At 42.4% G+C, this 18482-nt stretch overlaps 1 protein-coding gene across 5 annotated transcripts in view; it reads right to left on the bottom strand.

Annotated features, from left to right (window-relative positions):
* The window catches only part of camsap1b (calmodulin regulated spectrin-associated protein 1b), a 96665-nt gene that overhangs the window by 13555 nt on the left and 64628 nt on the right, over window positions 1-18482 (bottom strand). For 4 of the 5 annotated variants that reach the window (XM_068012224.1, XM_068012226.1, XM_068012227.1 and 1 more), the window contains 7 exons: window positions 17616-17757; window positions 15961-16100; window positions 15129-15225; window positions 14610-14781; window positions 14184-14275; window positions 11407-11491; window positions 1804-4393 (listed from right to left, as the gene is read on the bottom strand). In XM_068012224.1, coding sequence (XP_067868325.1) covers window positions 1804-4393; window positions 11407-11491; window positions 14184-14275; window positions 14610-14781; window positions 15129-15225; window positions 15961-16100; window positions 17616-17757 — 3318 coding nt within the window. The remainder of the gene's footprint in view (window positions 1-1803; window positions 4394-11406; window positions 11492-14183; window positions 14276-14609; window positions 14782-15128; window positions 15226-15960; window positions 16101-17615; window positions 17758-18482) is intronic. The other variant, XM_068012225.1, reaches the window with a different exon arrangement.

Below are 18482 nucleotides of genomic sequence, written 5' to 3'. Positions count from 1 at the left end.
TCTAAACAGCAAAAGTGGAGTTTAGAAAATATTTTTACATCATGATTGTAAAAACTTGATCCTATCTCACATTACAGTGAGATAGTGTCATAAAAACTGTTCAGCCTCAAAGGCATTTTAAAGGTTGTGCACTGACAATAACTTCCATTTATATAGTGCCTTTAATGTAGAAAAGCATTGAAAAACACTTCTGAGGCATTACCAAAAAGGATACTGAGCCAAAGATGATTAGAAGAGGAAAACAAAAAACTAGTCAGAGATGGGTTTTAAGGATTTTGAAGGATGAGGCAAATTTATTCAGGGAGGGAAGTTCAGAATATGGAGCCTAGGTAGCTGAAGCCACAGTTGCCAAAATTGGGACGAAGGGAAAGAGGACTGCACGAGAGGCCAGAGTTGGCGGGGGAGTGGAGGGGCACAAGGAAAGAGGAATGGAAGAGGTTACAGAGCTAATGAGGGGCTAGGCAACAAAGGGATTTATTCACAAGGATGGGAATTTTAAAGCTGAGGCATTGGTAGACCAGAAGCCAATACAAATCAGCGAGGATAGGGGTGATTGGTGAGCAGAACTTGGTGCAGGATACAATATAGGCAGCAACATTTTGAATGAGGTGACATTTACAGAGGGTGGAGGATGGCCAGGTGAACATTTGAATAGTTGAGTCTGGAGGTGACATGGCAAGAATGAGGGTTACAGTGGAAGACGGGCAGAGGTGGAATAGGGTGATATGGGTCTGAAATTTAGCTCAGGGTCAAATAGAACACCAAGTTTCCAACAGTCTGGTCCAGCCCTGAGACAAAAGGAACAGGAATAGGCTATTCATCCCCTCGAGTCTATAAGATCACAGCAGATCTGTATCTGAACTTCATTTACCGCCTTGGTTCCACAACAATAGCTAAAGAGTGGGATGGAATTGGTTGCAAGGGTATGGAGTTGTGGCAGGAACTGAAGATGATGGCTTCGGTCTTGAAAGAAAACTGTGGCTGATCCAAAACTGGATGTCAAAGATATAAGAGGTCATCAAGAACATGATGATGTAATGCACTACAGTTACAGTCAGAGAATATCATTTGCCGTTTTAGTTAGAGGCATTTCAGTACTGAGGCAAAGAAGAAAGCTGGTTGAAGAGAAATGAGGTTGCTCACAATACACTGAAGTCCATCAAACCTTTGCTTGCTCCAGTGGCAACGTGCATTATGCACTGAAGATATAAAACATGCCTAAAATGCATTTATAATACATAGAAATACTGACAGTAGAACAAAGATCAAAGGACACAATACAAATTTGAAAACAAAATTAAACACTCTGAATATTCTAACTCAAATAAGGAAACTGCTTTAGTTGATCTTTTTCTTAAACCTTTCGCTACTTGGCATTAAGACTAGGTTTAAAAAGTGTCTACACTTTGTAACAAAGACTGCTCTTGACAAGGTGTTACCAGACTTTCACCACTGAAATCAAACACTCTTCCATCTTGTTGTGCCATTTATTTTCTGACTGACTGAATGTCAACCTGATCTAACCCAATGGCATTTGCGGCACCTTAAAATCTAATATAATCTTTTACAAAATCCGATTTATTGATTGTAACAGTACACCAATTATAACCTCATGTTTGCAGTTGATGAACACATCTATAATGCTGCAACTTATATATATCTTCAACACTGTGAAGGCCTTGGTGCTCGTAACAGAGAAACAGGACTTGCTTATTTCATACAGCTCCAATAGATAGCAAGAAGAAAATTAAAAAGTTATCTTGGTAATTTTCAAAAATTGCTACAAGTTTAATTATGACTAACCTTGAAGAAAAAGCCCAATCCAGATTTCTGATCAGATTCACTGATCACTTGACTGGTGGAAAGGCCTTGGCTTTCAGATGCTTCACCTTCTGCAGGTGCCTTCAATTCAGAGATATCTACTTCAATGAGGTTTGCCTTGTTTTTGGATTGTTCCTCGATAGGAATATTCTCTTTCCCTGATCCACCTGAAGAGATAAGTGATGGGTATTCAGGCTTCTTTGGGGTGCTAACTACTGCTTCAGTGTTGATTTGTTCATAGAAATAATTATAACTGTCTTTTTGGGATGTAGAAAGCACCAATGCGCGCTGGTTACTTTCTTCACCATATTTGAGACCATCAGCATCCTTTGTCCTTTCAGAAGTATGCTCCGCAGTACCTTTAGAAGACCTGCCTTCTAAAGTTCCTGTACTAACAGTGCCATCAACAGCAATATCATCAGTCTCGGACTTTAGTGGTTTAGTAACGGGGAAGGGTCGCAGATGGGGTAAAGTTTCTATACTGTGTGTAGGTGTAATAACACGGAAAGAGCCCTGCATTTTAGAATCTCGAGACACTTTTAACTCCATTGGCCTTGCTGAACGAGGACTTTTTGTTGGAGCGCTGCGTGGCTGCTTACGCACGGCTTGTGATGGACTACCCCCTGTGGGCGATAGTGGTTCCACAATCTGCACTGCTTGTCTGACCTTTTGATCCTGCAGAGTGCGACTGATATTTGGTTGTGATGCGGTCGGCGCCTGGTCCTTAAGTTTCATCAGGAGTTCCTGCTGCTGCGAAAGCTTGTGCATCTCAAACTGAAGGTTGCTCAGAGTTTCATTAAACTTCTCAATAGAACGGTTGTATTCATTCATATCAACATCTGCCATACCATCCTCAAAACCACCATTAAAATTCACCTTATTCTTGTTAACATCATGAGCTGCCTGTGAAGATTCCTTTAGCCACCGTTGTCTAACTGCAGCAATGCTCTCTTGAATATCATTTTCTGTAATTTTCTCGTGCAAATCTTTTGCCCCTACTTCTTCCAGCTGTTTTATGTAATCCTCTTTGGCTTCTTGGTTTGCAAAATCGTCATCTGATCTAGGGGACCGGGATACAAGAGCAACAGTTTCCTCATGATTTGGGCGCTCAGGTTCTTTTGGAAAGTATTCAGGCTTAAGTGGTTGGGGAATCCCTTCATTCTTCCCTTTTTTAACAATATGCAAGAAAGCTGCTTTGCCCAATTTTAGACGCTGTCTGGCAGACAGTGCTTCCATTTTCTTTTTCTGAGCTTCAATTGTCCTGCGTTTCTCCTCCAGCTGCATGTGAAGCTGAACAAGCTCGGAGGCTAACATCTGAGCACTATCTTTAGTCTGTCTATTAGGACTCTGTTCTCGTTTCTGCCTCCATGTCATCATGGGTAGGGAGCAACATTCTGACCCATCTGGAGTGGTCTTCTGAGAGCTACTTGCACTGGATTTTGCCTCAGCACTGTTGAGTCTTTGCAGTTTACGTTCAGCAAAGCTGGTCATTCTAATACTGGCACTGGTCATGGACGCGCTGCTAGCCTGAGAGATTGTACTCAGACAAGGGCTGGAACGCCCACTGGCACCATCCTTGTCCTCATGTTCCTTCACCTTCATATCATGATGTAATTTTCTAGATTCCTCTTCCCCACTGTAACCACTTCTAACTTGTTGGACCTCCTCATCAGCAACTAGATCTTGTTCAGCTTCATCCATATCTAGCACTTCTGAATCAGAATCTTGCATATTCATAGTCCATGTTGTGTCACGTTGTTTACTGTTGCCTGCAGTGACTGCACTGTTCACCGATACAGCATCCAATCCTTCTTCAGGGTCACCAGTATGAAGGAAAAAACCATCAGACTCCCCCTGGGTTGAAGCTTCGACACTACTACTAACCAAAGGCCTGAAGTTACTTGAGACTCCTGATTCTTCAAGGTGTCGCAAAGGTTTGTCAGTGGTTGGATCAGAGACCACTATGAAGTCAGAGCTAGTTATGGGAGTGAAAGTCCTGTTAATATCTGCTTCAGCATTGACGTTCACTGTTTTTTTGCGTGTTGAAGGCAAATGTCCATCCGATATTCTCTTTGCTGAGGAAGGTCTGTATTTTCGTTCTCCACATTCTTCATACTTGTTAACAATGAGGAGATTTTCCTTGGCTGGTTTTAAGACTGCAGGCATTAAAGGTTCTAAAAAGAAACCACCAGTTTGGTTTGCTACTTCAAGATCATTTTGCTGTCTTTTGGGGGATTTTGATGGCAATGTCTGATTCGTCGTGGCTTTTGATGAAACACTTTGTAACTCAAGATCAGAATTGTTAACCAGTTCCCCATCTGACTTAATTATTGCTATAAGCTCCTCATCATCCTCATCTTCCATATCCACATTCTTCAGCAAGCTTTTTCCATTGCTTTCTGCAGGTGGGGAAAGTAACTGAGACTGATGCTTAGGGGTTACACTGACTATATTGGATGCAAGACTGTCTTTGCTAATAGACCTGGCAAGGCTGATGCTATCTCCAGAGCCAGTGTCTATGTCACTATCAGTTGCATAATGAAGGGCAAATGGTGTTGGCTGAGACATGGGTCTGAAAAAAATTAAAGAGCATCAGTCACAAGACCTGAGGAATGTACACATTTATGTAATACTGAATATACATTTAGTGATGAACTGTTTGCAAACGTATTCTGGAGATTTATATTAATTATGAACAATTAAAACATTCACAACTACAAACAAATAAGAACTCACGGCAATGGTTTAACATCTGCATTATTACATTTTAACTGTAGAATAAGGGTGCCAATGTAGGCATCAAAAGCATTTTTTGCCAGCATTAGCCCTTTGAAAAGGAGCCAATCAATGGGATGTGCTGTATGCAGCACCGTTTTAAATAAAGATGTAAGAGTAAAATTAACTACATTACAACTGTGACAGGTACAAAATAAAACCACTTGATAAATACGTAAAGGTAATTACTAAAATCTTATTCATTTACTCAAAGTTATATGCAATACTGAAATATACACATTTTGCAAACACAGTGGCTCAGTGGTTAGCACCGCAGCCTCACAACTCCAGCGACCCGGGTTCAATTCTGGGTACTGCCTGTGTGGAGTTTGCAAGTTCTCCCTGTGTCTGCGTGGGTTTTCGTCGGGTACTCCAGTTTCCTCCCACCACCAAAAGACTTGCAGGTTGATAGGTAAATTGGCCATTATAAATTGCCCCTAGTATAGGTAGGTGGTAGGGGAATAGAGGGACAGGTGGGGATGTGGTAGGAATATGGGATTAGTGTAGGATTAGTATAAATGGGTGGTTGATGGCCATCACAGACTCGGTGGGCCGAAGGGCCTGTTTCAGTGCTGTATCTCTAAATAAATTTTTAAAAACGAGCTGAATTTACTGAGGCCGTTTGGAGCAGGAACGGATGCGTGGGGGGCAGGAGAATTGCTTCGTACACATCCACCCGGAAATTCAACATAGTGACGTTGGTTTCGAATTTAGTCAGTGGTGGGATAGCACCAAGGCAGTCTTGCCACCCCGACATGACAGGAATGCAATTTAAATTGCTGAACCCTTAGTTTAATATATTAACATCTAATTCATCGGGATTCAACAGGGGACCTGGAATTAAGTGGATGACAGTCAGCCCTTATGTGCTTTCGGATTCCTGGCGTTGAAAGCTGGAGGCCCCGAGGTGAGGCTTCAGTGCCACGACCAGTAGGCAGTCAAGACCAACACTGCATAGGGGAAGGGTTGGGGGGGGAAGCAGAGGCCTTTGTCAGCCTATAGTGCCTTGCACTCTACAATCCTCACTCTTATGCAGAGACTCCAGTCTCTCCTTAGCTGTGGAGAGAGACTGAAGATCTGGGATGCTTCCACCAGTCCAGGATGTCTCCCTGTTGTTAGGGGCACTCTTGTCCTGCAAGTGGAAAAGAGATAGACATACTTCACAGAGATCAGCATGACAGTTCTGCTAGTGGCAGCTCCCTACTGGGGTATCCTATATAGCTCGTGCTCCCATCCACTCTCAGGGGAGCTAATGGGGGCGAGCTGCGAAAGAAGGTGGCCTGTGGCCGATATACAGCCATGCATCTGTCATGATGAGGTGATACAACCCCTTCTGCCAGCGCAGTTGTAGTGCCTCCCTCCCCATGTCCCACTTCCACCTGCATTGCCACTTGCAATCCCTAAAAAGGAGTTATGTAGCAGTCACTTTGGTAGAATTCAGGAGGTCGCTGACCCTCTTGAGGCACTGTATCCATGTCCGGGATTTGTGGGGGGGGTGGGGGCAGGTGACCCCATGGCTGCTAATCTCAGCTATCTCTAATGAGGCTTGCTTGGTCAGATGAGAAGGCCTCTTCTTGCCATCACTGGGGAACTGAGCCTCCCGTCTTTCCCTTGCAGCCTGGAGGAGAATCTTCAGGGAGGCATTGCTGAACCATGGGGCCACTTGCTATCTTGCACTTGTCATGGTCCCTTTTGGCTTTCTAAGAGCTCCTGGTCCTTTGAGGCCTTGGTCAGCAGCACAGGGACTCCAGGCCGGGGTGTCAGCAGCACAGTAGTAGAGAGACTCCAGGCAGGGGGTGTCAGCAGCAGCAAAGACAAAGCAGCAGTAAAGTGGGGAGGCTGTGGCACAGTGATAATGTCACTAGACTAGCAACCCAGAGCCCCAGGCTTATGCTCTGGAGACAGGGGTTCAAATCCCACTATGGCAGATGATGGAATTTGAATTCAATTAATAAATCTGGAATTAAAAAGCTAGTCTAGTGGTGATCGTCTGGTTCACTAATGTCCTTGAGGGAAGTAAATCTGCCGTCCTCCAGACCCACAGCAACGTGGTTCACTCTTAAATGCCCTCTGAAATGGCCTAGCAAGCCACAAAAAAAAATGTAAGAGAAGAAATGAAACCAGACGGACCACCCAACAGCGACCTAGGCACCAGAAATGACATCGGCAAACCCAGCCCTGTCGGCCCTGCAAAGTCCTCCTTACTAACATCTGGGGGCTTGTGCCAAAATTGGGAGAGCTGTTCCACAAACAAGTCAAGCAATAGCCTAACATAGTCATACTCACAGAATCATACCTTGCAGACAATGTCCCAGACACCACCATCACCATCCCTAGGTATGTCCTGTCCCACCGACAGACACACCCACCAGAGATGGCGGCACAGCGGTATACAGCCAGGAGGGAGTTGCCCTGGGAGTCCTCAACATCAACTCTGGACCCCATGCAGTCTCATGGCATCAGATCAAATATGGGCAAGGAAACTTCCTGCTACTTACCACCTACTGCCCCCACCTCCCTCAGCTGATGGGCTTCTCCATGTCGCACACCAATTGGAAGAAGCACTGAGGGTAGCAAGGGCACAAAATGTACTCTGGGTGGGGGCTTCTACTACTACTATTGACCAAGCTGGCCAAGTCTTAAAGGACACAGCTGCTAGACTGTGGCAGGTGGTGAGGGAGCCAAGAGGGAAAAACCCACATGACCTTGTCCTCACCAATCTACAGTATTGGTAGGAGTGACCACTGCACAGTCCTTGTGGAGACAAAACCCCACCTTCACATTGAGGGTACGCACCATTGTGTTGTGTGGCACTACCACCGTGCTAAATGCGATAGATTTCGAACAGATCTAGCAACTCAAAACTGGGCATCCATGAGGCACTGTGGACCATCAGCAACGGCAGAATTACATTCAACCACAATCTGTAACTTCCTGGCCCAGAATACCCCCCACTTTACCATTATCATCAGGCCAGGGAACCAACCCTGGTACAATGAAGAGTGCAGGAGGGTATGCCAGGAGCAGCACCAGACATAGCTAAAAATGAGGTGCCAGCCTGGTGAAGCTAAAATAGAGGACTACTTGCATGTCAAACAGTGAAAGCAGCATGCAATAGACAGGGCTAAGCGATCCCATAACCAACGGATCAGATATAAACTCTGCAGTCTTGCCACATCCAGTCGTGCATGGTGGACAATTAAACAACGGACAGGAGGAGGAGGCTCCATAAATATACCATCCTCAATGATGGGAGAGCCCAGCACATCAGTGCAAAAGACAAAGCTGAGGCATTTGCATCGATCTTCAGTCAGAGGTGCCGAGTGGATGATCGATGTTGGTCGCCTTCAGAGGTCCCCAGCATCACAGATGCCAGTCTTCAGTCAATCCGATTCACTCCACGTGATATCAAGAAACTGGATACTGCAAAGGATATGGGTCCTGACAACATTCCGGCAATAGTATTGAGACTTGTGCTCCAGAACTAGCTGCGCCCCTAGCCAAGCTGTTCATGTGCAGTTACAACACTGGCATCTACCTGGCAATGCGAAAAATTGCCCAGTTATGTCCTGTGCACAAAAAGCAGGATAAATCCAACCCAGCCAATTACTGCCCTATCAGCCTACTCCTGATCACCAGCAAAGTGATGGAAGGGGTTGTCAACAGTGCTATCAAGCGGCACTTGCTCAGCAATAACTTGCTCAGACACTCCGTTTGGGTTCTGCCAGGGCCACTCAGCTCCTGACCTCATAACAGCGTTGGTCCAAACATTGACAAAAGAGCTGAACTCCAGAGGTGAGGTGAGAGCGACTGCCCTTGACATCAAGGCAGCATTTGACCGAGTATGTCATGAAAGAGCCCTTCATGACTGCAGTCAATGGGAATCAGGGGGAAAAGTCTCTGCTGGTTGGAGTCATACCTAGCACAAAGGAAGATGGCTGTGGTTGTTTGGAGGTCAATCATCTCAGTCCCGGGACACCACGACAGGAGTTCCTCAGAGTAGTGAACTAGGCCTAACAATCTTCAGCTGCTTCATCAATGACCTTCCCTCCATTATAAGGTCAGAAGTGGGGATGTTCGCTGATGATTGCACAATGTTCAGCAACCATTCACGACTCCTCAGATACTGAAGCAGCCCATGTCCATGTGCAGCAAGATTTGGACAACATCCAGGCTTGGGCTGATAAGTGGCAAGTAACATTCGCACCAGACGAATGCCAGGCAATAACCATCTCGAACAAGAGAATCTAACCATCTGCCCTTGACTTTCAAAAGGTATTACTATCGCTGAATCCCCCACAATCAACATCGTGGAGGGTGACAACTGACCAGAAATGGAACTGGAACCAGCCACATAAATGCTGTGGCTACAAGAGCAGTTTAGAGGCAGGGGACTCTGCAGTGAGTAACTCACCTCCTGACTCCCCAAAACCTGTCCACCATCTACAAGGCACAAGTCAGGAGTGTGATGCAACATTCTTCACTCACTTGGATGGATGCAGCTCCAACAACACTCAAGAAGCTCAACACCATCCAGGACAAAGCAGCCCACTTGATTGGCACCCCATCCACCACCTTCAACATTCACTCCCTCCACCACCGACAAACAGTGGCAGCAGTGTGTACCATATACAAGATGGACTGCGTACCATATACAAGATGCACTGCAGCAACTCACCAAGTCTCCTTCGACAGCACCTTACAAACCCGTGATCTCTACCACCTAGAAGAACAAAGGCAGCAGATGGATGGGAACACCAACATCTGCAAGTTCCCTTCCAAGCCACAAATTGTCCTGACTTGGAAATACATCACCGTTCCTTCACTGTCGCTGGGCCAAAATCCTGGAACTCCCTTCCCAACTGCACTTTGGGTGTACCTACACCCCAAGGACTGCAGTGGTTCAAGAAGGCAGCTCACCACCACCTTCTCAAGGGCAATTACGGATGGGCAATAAATGCTGGCCGAGCCAGCGACGCCCACATCCCATGAATGAATAAAACAACGTCACTAAGTGAGGCAGTGGTTTAAGCAGCATTGGCAGCACTTTAGAGATGGCACCAGCACCGTCTTGCTAACTGCCCACATCATGTAATTACTGGCCACCTGTCGCGTGATCATGGCGGGCTGGCCGCACACGTGATGAACGGCGATGGGGCCATTTCCAGGTCCACAGCTGGAACCTGCGGCAGGTTCACTAAATCCAGCCCACAATTTCTCAGAGCAATTATAAAGATAGCAAACATACAAGTCATCAAACTATGATTTTGAACTGGTTAGCGATAGCCCTCTTATTTGAACCATAGTTTTGTGAATTACTGCGACTTTTGGGGAACACGTTTCATCTTCATAATCCATGCAGCATGCTTGCTTTGCTCATTGTGTGCTGCAGAGGGAGCCAGTAGACAATAAGTCTGCTGCTAAACTGGATGTACAAGTTACACCATTTGGAAATGGGTTAGCAGTGCATAAAATACTAGAACTGATAAGTGGCCAATACCAAATTGGTGCATCTCAGGATTTGTTTTTGCACCTAGCTTAAAGACAATGCCTGTGTTACAGGAACTGGGAAGTCTGCCCCACCTATAGTAATTATCTTAGCTACAGCAACATTTAGGAGTATCTTTATTTGCCTTGGTTACCACATATGTGCTGGATACCTGTCACATCAGATCTCACAGTAGGAAAAGCCTTTCTATATACTTTGGCTCTAACACCAAGTGGCTAGCTATAGTTGCACATTAATATTACCCCCACTGACCCTATAGCCAACAATCTAAAAGATCAGTATCAATTTATGAATATTTTCTCAAAATAAATGTTTGTGAGCCTACATGCCTCCTCTCCTCTTGTAACTTTGAACTAGAAATTAATGCATAAAAATCTTGATCCTAAAAATGCTAAAGTTGTGTTATCACTCCTAAAATCAAAATATCAAGACAAACATGCATTAAACCCCTATCCTATGAATGCAAATTGCAAAGTAAGCATGTCCAATTGTCAAAAACACATGCACACAGTTGCTTCATTACACTGCAGATCTTTGTGTGTCATATTTCAGCCAGTCTCGAACCACAGCTATAGATTTGGGCATTTTTATTTAGTGAAACGTGAATTTACGGTTATTGTAGGGCATATAGCTTGGTCACTGAAAGCATGTTCTTTAAAATTGGGCGATGAGAAGGCAGAACTGCAGATTTTAATTTTAATTTTCACATTTCTCACTGATCTACATATTACATTTTGGCAGTGACCAATGGCAGACTGTTCAACCACATGGGCCCCACAGCCGAGTCCAATCCTGTGCTCTCAATGTTCACACCCCTGCATTTCCAGCAGGTGTTGCCGAAAAACAATCAGGAATGGCCGACCATGCTGACTTTAGTCTCCCAAACATATGGGCACTGAGGTCAATGACAACATTCCTACCCCCAAGACTGACAGCAACTAACCCAGCGCTTATCTGGTTGATATTGTTCAGCTACTCCATGCATAAATTTGATGAGCTATTAGGGATGCCTTAACTTATATCCATCCCCAGTCTGGACTATTTCACCCCTTTCACGGAACCAAGATGAATAAGGCTAAGTCAAGGCCAGAAGGCTAGAAACAGTGATGACTAGGTGACAAATTTTAAAAACAAGATTAACCTATAACTTGTAATTTGAGATTATTTGGCATTTATTTTGTTTATATTTTATACAAATCTAATATTAAAACATAGAAGTACCATTTACTTTATAGGTTCAAATTAAGACAAACAGCAACTAAAAAAGTAAACAAGTGGCATTAAGATATTCCTGCGTTTACCTTGGTTTCCTTTCTTGCCAGGCCAACACTGAGCCTCTTGGCTGCCCATCAACTCGAGTTAAGGAATTCGAACGATGTCGAGTATCTAAACATTAAAAACAAATGAGTGTTAACAGCACAGCTAAAAATTATTATGGCACAATTTCTTTTGAAGATATTTAGACTGGGCTCTGAATATAGAGCATTTATTGTTTATTATGTCTACTGAATTTCTTTGACCAATTTAACTTATAGCCAAAATATCTTAGACCCTGCATTTGAAACACATTGCACTAACACATATGCACGTGCACACACACATGCCCAGAATTCACATCGAACACATAGCCACACTCAAAAGGGAGGCTGGGTCAGAGACAAAGCCACACACTGCAGCACATGTTTAGTTTCGTTTAGTTTAGAGATACAGCACTGAAACAGGCCCTTCGGCGCAACGAGTCTGTGCCGACCATTAACCACCCATTTATACTAATCCTACACTAATTCCATATTCCTACCACATCCCCACCTGTCCCTATATTTCCCTACCACTTACCTATACTAGGGGCAATTGCTAATGGCCAATTTACCTATCAACCTGCAAGTTTTTGGCATGTGGGAGGAAACCGGAGCACCCGGAGGAAACCCACGCAAACACAGGCAGAACTTGCAAACTCCACACAGGCAGTACCCAGAATTGAACCCGGGTCACTGGAACTGTGAGGCTGCGGTGCTAACCACTGCGCCGCCCAGGTTCTCTAACCATCACTCCCTTCGAGCTGCAGGAAGGAGTAATGGCAGCAGTTTTAAAAGGGGGCAGAGCAATGCCTGAGGAGATGGAACTATTTAAAATGTCAGTTTGGGCGCTATTACGGTACAACAGTATGATGATGATGGTACTGAATTTGCAAGTCAGAAGTGGTGAGGATGTGAGCAAAGCTGTTGTGGGGGGGTTGGGGGAGGGCAAGGCAGAAATGAGGAGAAATGAGGAGAAAGTAGGAGTTCAGGCAACAGTGGGAAGGAGACAGGGTGGGGGTTGGCATTGAGGAGGAAACCTTTCTTTGGCTGCCTTATAGTCGAATTGGTGATGGCTTGGGAACAGATTCCTTGCCTGACACATTGGCACTGGTGGTGAATGACCAGGAAATGACAGTTGAAGAAGTTATTAGTTCTCAACCAAAATACACATAAAACTAGATTAGATTAAATAAAGAAATTACCACCGAACCAAAGAAATCAACTAATCACTGTATATTGTAACTAAAAGAACAAAGTTAAGTTTTTGGTTAAAGAATGTTTAAATGATTTAAACTTGGCAAAGTTCTTTTTATTTGCAGATCATCTTTATTGGCCTCAGCTGAGATTTGTGAATTATTTTGGATATTTTTTATTTTTTTTTTGTTTTTTATTTTTATTTAGAGATACAGCACTGAAACAGGCCCTTCGGCCCACCGAGTCTGTGCCGACCATCAACCACCCATTTATACTAATCCTACACCAATTCCATATTCCTACCACATCCCCACCTGTCCCTATATTTCCCTATCACCTACCTATACTCGGGGCAATTTATAATGGCCAATTTACCTATCAACCTGCAAGTCTTTGGCATGTGGGAGGAAACCGGAGCACCCGGAGGAAACCCACGCAGACACAGGGAGAACTTGCAAACTCCACACAGGCAGTACCCAGAATTGATAAATTTACCATTTCTGAGCTCAGACATATGCTCTGTTGATAACTATTGATTGATGGGTACGTGGACCAAGTGGGTGGCGATCCCAAGTTTGTGCAGGTTTCAGCCAGGATGGAGGTAGGGATGCTAGAATTGGGATCACTGCTCCTGGATTTTGGGGAGAAGAAAGGAAACAGCAGCAGGCAGAGTACACACTGCTCACTGCTATTCAGCAACACCTGCTGATAAAGCGCATGAGAGGACAGTGTGGATTCAGCTTTGACATTCTGAATAGCCTGAAGAGGTTCACTATTTATGACCTCACACATAACTAACTGCCACTTGGGCGATGTACCAGAGGACAACCGATGCATCAGGAACCATACCCTAGCAAAGATCAACACATTCAGGAAAAGGAGCAGAGGGTAAAAAAAAAAATGAGGAAATAAAATAAAAATATAGTCAGACATCAACTTGACAGTCTGGGTTCTTGCATCAAATTCTAAGATAAAATGTAAACTTAAATCTGGTCAGCACCAAATTATACCCGTGTTTCCTCACCGATAAATAAATTCCTCAGGTTTGGAAACAGGTAAGTAGTACCTTACAACGGTCTTAAAAGTTACTTTAGTAAAGCAAATAAGCACCCTAAAGTGAAACTATTTACTGTTGCATTGGGAAGAACACGTTCTTTCATCTTATGTTTCAGCCCTCTGTGATTATAACAATGTAAATAACCAAGATTTTTTGAAATGATCAAAATCACCAACATTATACACTACTGTATGACAATAGTCTAATAATCAATTTTTTTTTAAAATTGGAAGGCATAATTTATAGCCCAAATGCCAGTACACATTGGGAAAAGCAGTCAAATAATTTACTGCAGACAGTTAAAGAAATTAAAAAACTGACGGGTTGATACTGCAATAAATAATCAGCTTGGCCACCATGTTTTTCCAATTGAACAATTAATGCACTCTCTGTCTTCTGCTTCCCCCACCCCCCTCAATTCCCACCCCCTCCCCCACCCGCCCCCCCCAAGGAAACTAGCATTTCTAAAATTCATCTACTTATTTTCACTAGTACATTCTTCAGCTTGTATACTCTGCAACCATCTTACCTGGGCTGTCTTCATTAGATAGAGGGCATTTATACTGCCTCTGTCTTAAAGGCAATAGCGGGTGGGATGGACTGAAGGCTGGGCTTCCTTTACTGTATAAAAAAGGATCAATTTGTCAGAAGCATTTTTAGTTTCTTTTTAAGCACAAAATGTAAATTGCCAGATTTGATGAAAGACGGAAACATGATTTAGATCTTTAATTCTTCCATGCATTCTAGTTATCATAACTATTGACAAGTTTTTCATTTATATGCTACAAATCATTAAATTGCAAACACAAGTCCAGATATGATTAGCAGCACAGAAAAGTCGATTGGACAAAATTACCCACCATAGCTATGATTTTAGGTAACACTGAACCCATGTTGGAAACAAAGCTACTGCAGAGCATGCCAAGATGGAAAGGACAGACAGAGACAGACTTACACAAACTCTTCAGGATGCAGGCAATACCTGGTTCCAATCTCTGGGCTACTCTGTGGAACAGGTGTTGGCATATCACCTGGACCATTTGCTGGACTGACCATAAAGCTCCGCTTTGTTGCATTGGAAATCGGAAGAGGTGGGCGAGAGCTCTTCTGTTGTAGGAGTGTTTTAGCTGAATTGAGATTGCAGATATAATATTAGTATACTTGGGAACCTTTTCGCTTTGCAATTAGGTTGAAGTCCAAAAGTTTGTGATCACTTTGAAGGATTCTCATTCTGACATTATGTCGGTTGCTTAGACATTTAAGCGTCAAATATTTTACACATTTTCCATCTAAAATAAAGAGTTATAAGATAACTCTGGCTTGGCCAAAGACTAAGCACATTGGCAGGTGATCCCAAGAAAATGCCACTCAGTATAAAATGCCATACCAAAATGCATTATAGATAATTTAAGCTCTTTAAGACAAGAGGAGGAGAAACCAGAATGCAGAAGGGCCAATCTTTTTAGAGACTTACCATCTTTGATTTCTTGAACTTCCCTTGGCTGCACAAAGTCAGGCTTCACAACTTCAAACCACCAGAATAACTCAGCAATGAACACCATAACATTAGGCTGAAATAAAAAGAAAACCATGTTGTACACACATATTTGTCTTATTATATTCCACAAGGATGCAATTGAATTAATGACTATGGGAAAAGATAAATTTACATCACCAAGGCTACAAGAGCAGGGAAGAGGCAGCGTACTTCGTCACAAATAGCTCACTCCTGACCCCTCACCTGGATGGGAGAAGCTGCAACACAAGAAGCTGCATGACATTCAGGACACAGAAATCCGCTTGATCAGCAGCCTTCCATTGGACTCGGTATCCAACTCCTCTACCGATAATACACTTTGCAGCAGCAGGGGTGCACTGCAGTAACCTGCCAAGCCTACTTCAACAGCACATCTGAGCAAGGTGACCTCTACCACGGAAAAGGATAAGAGTGGCAATATCACAGGAACACTATTGTCTCCAACTTCAAGTCACACATAACCCTGACTTGGATATAAACTGATGATGTTTTTTCCATTGTTGTTCTTTTCATTGTTGTTGAGACAGAGATACAGTACATTATCGGAGAAAAATCACCACAAAAACTGCAGTGGCTTCAAAGAGAAAATCCATCACCAGGGCAACTAGGGATATACAATGAGAAGTCAGCTTTACCAGCGTCGCCCTCATCCATAGAACACACAAAATAGGACGCAGATTTTCCTGGAGGGCCTGTTGCTGAACACCTCTGCCTATATAGATACAATCATGCTACTTTAATTAAATGGGGATTCTTAATTAGATCTTACCTTCAGCACTAAAGGACTGTACAGCATATCTTCTAGTGTGAGATAGAAACTTCTGTTCAAATAATGGTGTGAAAAATCTATTAGGAGCTGAATGTTGTACAGGCTGTCTGCAATTGAAGTCACTTCCTTCAAACAAATGTCTACAAAGAAAAACAAAATGACAAGATGAAACCCATTTAAATCAGTTAACAAAGTTAAAATAATCCTGTCTTTAAGAAACAAGAACAGGAGAATTTCTATGTACAATATTCCTTTTAGATTGCAGTGTTGGCAATAGTCATCAATACTTTATCAACTTAAAATCTTTTCAGAAGATTTTTTATTAAAGGATAACAGACCCTTACTGAAAATAAATGAAGATGCTACTCTAAGACATTTCTTTTCAAACTAGATGCACTGAATCCTACAGGGCCCGTGGAGTTTTCAGTTTCCCGTCTATCGAGGCAATTTCGAATTCTATTTTTTTTTCCACTATATGTTTTCTTATTGGAGTATTATTTCTGTCACATACTAATAAAACTGTTTTCTGCAATGACAATACCTTTCTCATTTTCCTTTTGAAATTGGGACAAAGGGGTCTTTGAGAGGAGGTCAATATTTGTAGGGAGTCTCACATTGAAAAGTTGGAATCAAAGATGAATGAAGTGACTTGTTTGGTTAGAAAACTTCAGAGTCCTGAAAAATTCTTCATTTTTACACCATTTCTTTCACTTGAAGTTTTTCCACATTTATTACATTATGATCCTTCTATACAAAGGTATCAGATGGAAATATCCACAGGTACTCAGGGTTTAAGATACTGTAGAAGAATTCTGTATAATATGTTTTATGAAATGTTTGGGGACCTTTACCATCTCATTAGTAGTTTATTTTTTTAAGACACAGCATTGGAAAAAATCCATCTCCCTTTATATGATCTTTAATAACAAATGTTGCTGCATAATGTTATTTTGCTCCCGTATCCCATACACTTATTGCAAATACTGAGTGACAATGAATGATTCTTAATTGTTGCCCATCTCTGACACACGTTACCATCTTAGTTTTATAAAATTACTGCTGGCCATTAATTAGAACTTAAGTAGTTTGTAATACAAATACAAAACATGTAAAACTGATGACTTCCGTCCTCAAGTTACCAAGGGCAAGTTGTCAAATTATGGGGACAGAAGCATTTTTTCCCATTTTAACTGCTTATATATTCCACCTGAATATTCACTTAATTTTCTTTCCCCAATTCTTGCCTCTTTGCCACATCACCATGTGTTCAGTTCTGCACCTCTCAACTCTGTTAAGATCAGCTAAAAATCAAGTGTAAAATAAAACATACTGTATAAACAGATACACACTGGAATTGGCGGTTCACACAAAATAACTCATGAGTCATAACTAATGTGAGTTCGAACACCAACACTACTCTTAATCTGCATAAACATTCAGCCCTCAACATGCATCCTATTATACACAAGGATAAAAGGCATTAACTGACAAAATAATTGAGAATACTGCTTAGCACATTTAATCTTTTTATATGTAAGTAAATACTGAAGACACAATTAGCAAGTATATTTAGATAGAACGAAATTGCATGGTACAACTACACTGAACAGAAGAAGATATAAACTAAGTATACTGCATATTTCTAACACAAATACCTTCTAATTTCATAAGCTCTGGGCAGTAATAGTGAATAACTGCCAGAAGTGAACAACCATCACTGACATCCCTCATTAAATCCTCCATTAAAGGGAAAAATGGCAACTGCTTGTTCAAGGGGTGATCGCGTCGATAACGGACCTGACACAAAAATGAAGATAAGTTTTAAAAAAGGCATTGCAATTGTCACTATATGTTAATGTTATAACTTAGGTGGTACTGTACTCTCTCGTCCGCATGAAATGTCTTTATTGCAAAGACCAGCTAATATTATCTGCTCAAGATTTCTTTTCACCAGCCCCAACCTTTTTCCGGACTGGTGTTTGTCCGGTAGACTAATTTATATGATACTCAGGATATGCAAGAAGTTATCTGCAATAAAGGAAATCATGTACAAAAATGTTGCAAAACAAGCCTCTCCAAAGAAATGGAGTCTACAGACTAACTTTCTCACAAGTCAACTTGAATTTGGGTTTGTGTATTTCTGCGCAATTGTGACATTTCAGAAAACCAACAGCTTAGCAGCACAGTGGATTCCTGTTACAAGCAAAATGAAATGAGGAAAGCAGAAAGTTGACATGTCTAACTCCAATGGAATGAATTATTCCACAGGAAAATATTCAAGCAATACTTTATCCAGGAATGAGGAGCACAAGATGTTTAAAAGAAAATTTCAATAAAATAATCCCAGGATAGTACAATACAGACTCAAAGAGAAAAGCAGTTTTAAATACAAACTATCAGTAAGTATAGTTCAACCCCAATGCTGCTGGCAGATGCCATTTTGCTAATGATTTCATCAGCAAGGGCATGGCTGAGCTTGGTCAAATAAGAATCTATTCCTCACCCCTATCCCACAAAATACA

Source organism: Heterodontus francisci, chromosome 32 (assembly GCF_036365525.1).
Source record: "Heterodontus francisci isolate sHetFra1 chromosome 32, sHetFra1.hap1, whole genome shotgun sequence".
In the NCBI taxonomy this organism is placed as follows: Eukaryota; Metazoa; Chordata; class Chondrichthyes; order Heterodontiformes; family Heterodontidae; genus Heterodontus; species Heterodontus francisci.
Note: the sequence above shows the minus strand (reverse complement) of the source record. Positions and strands in the feature narration are given on the sequence as shown.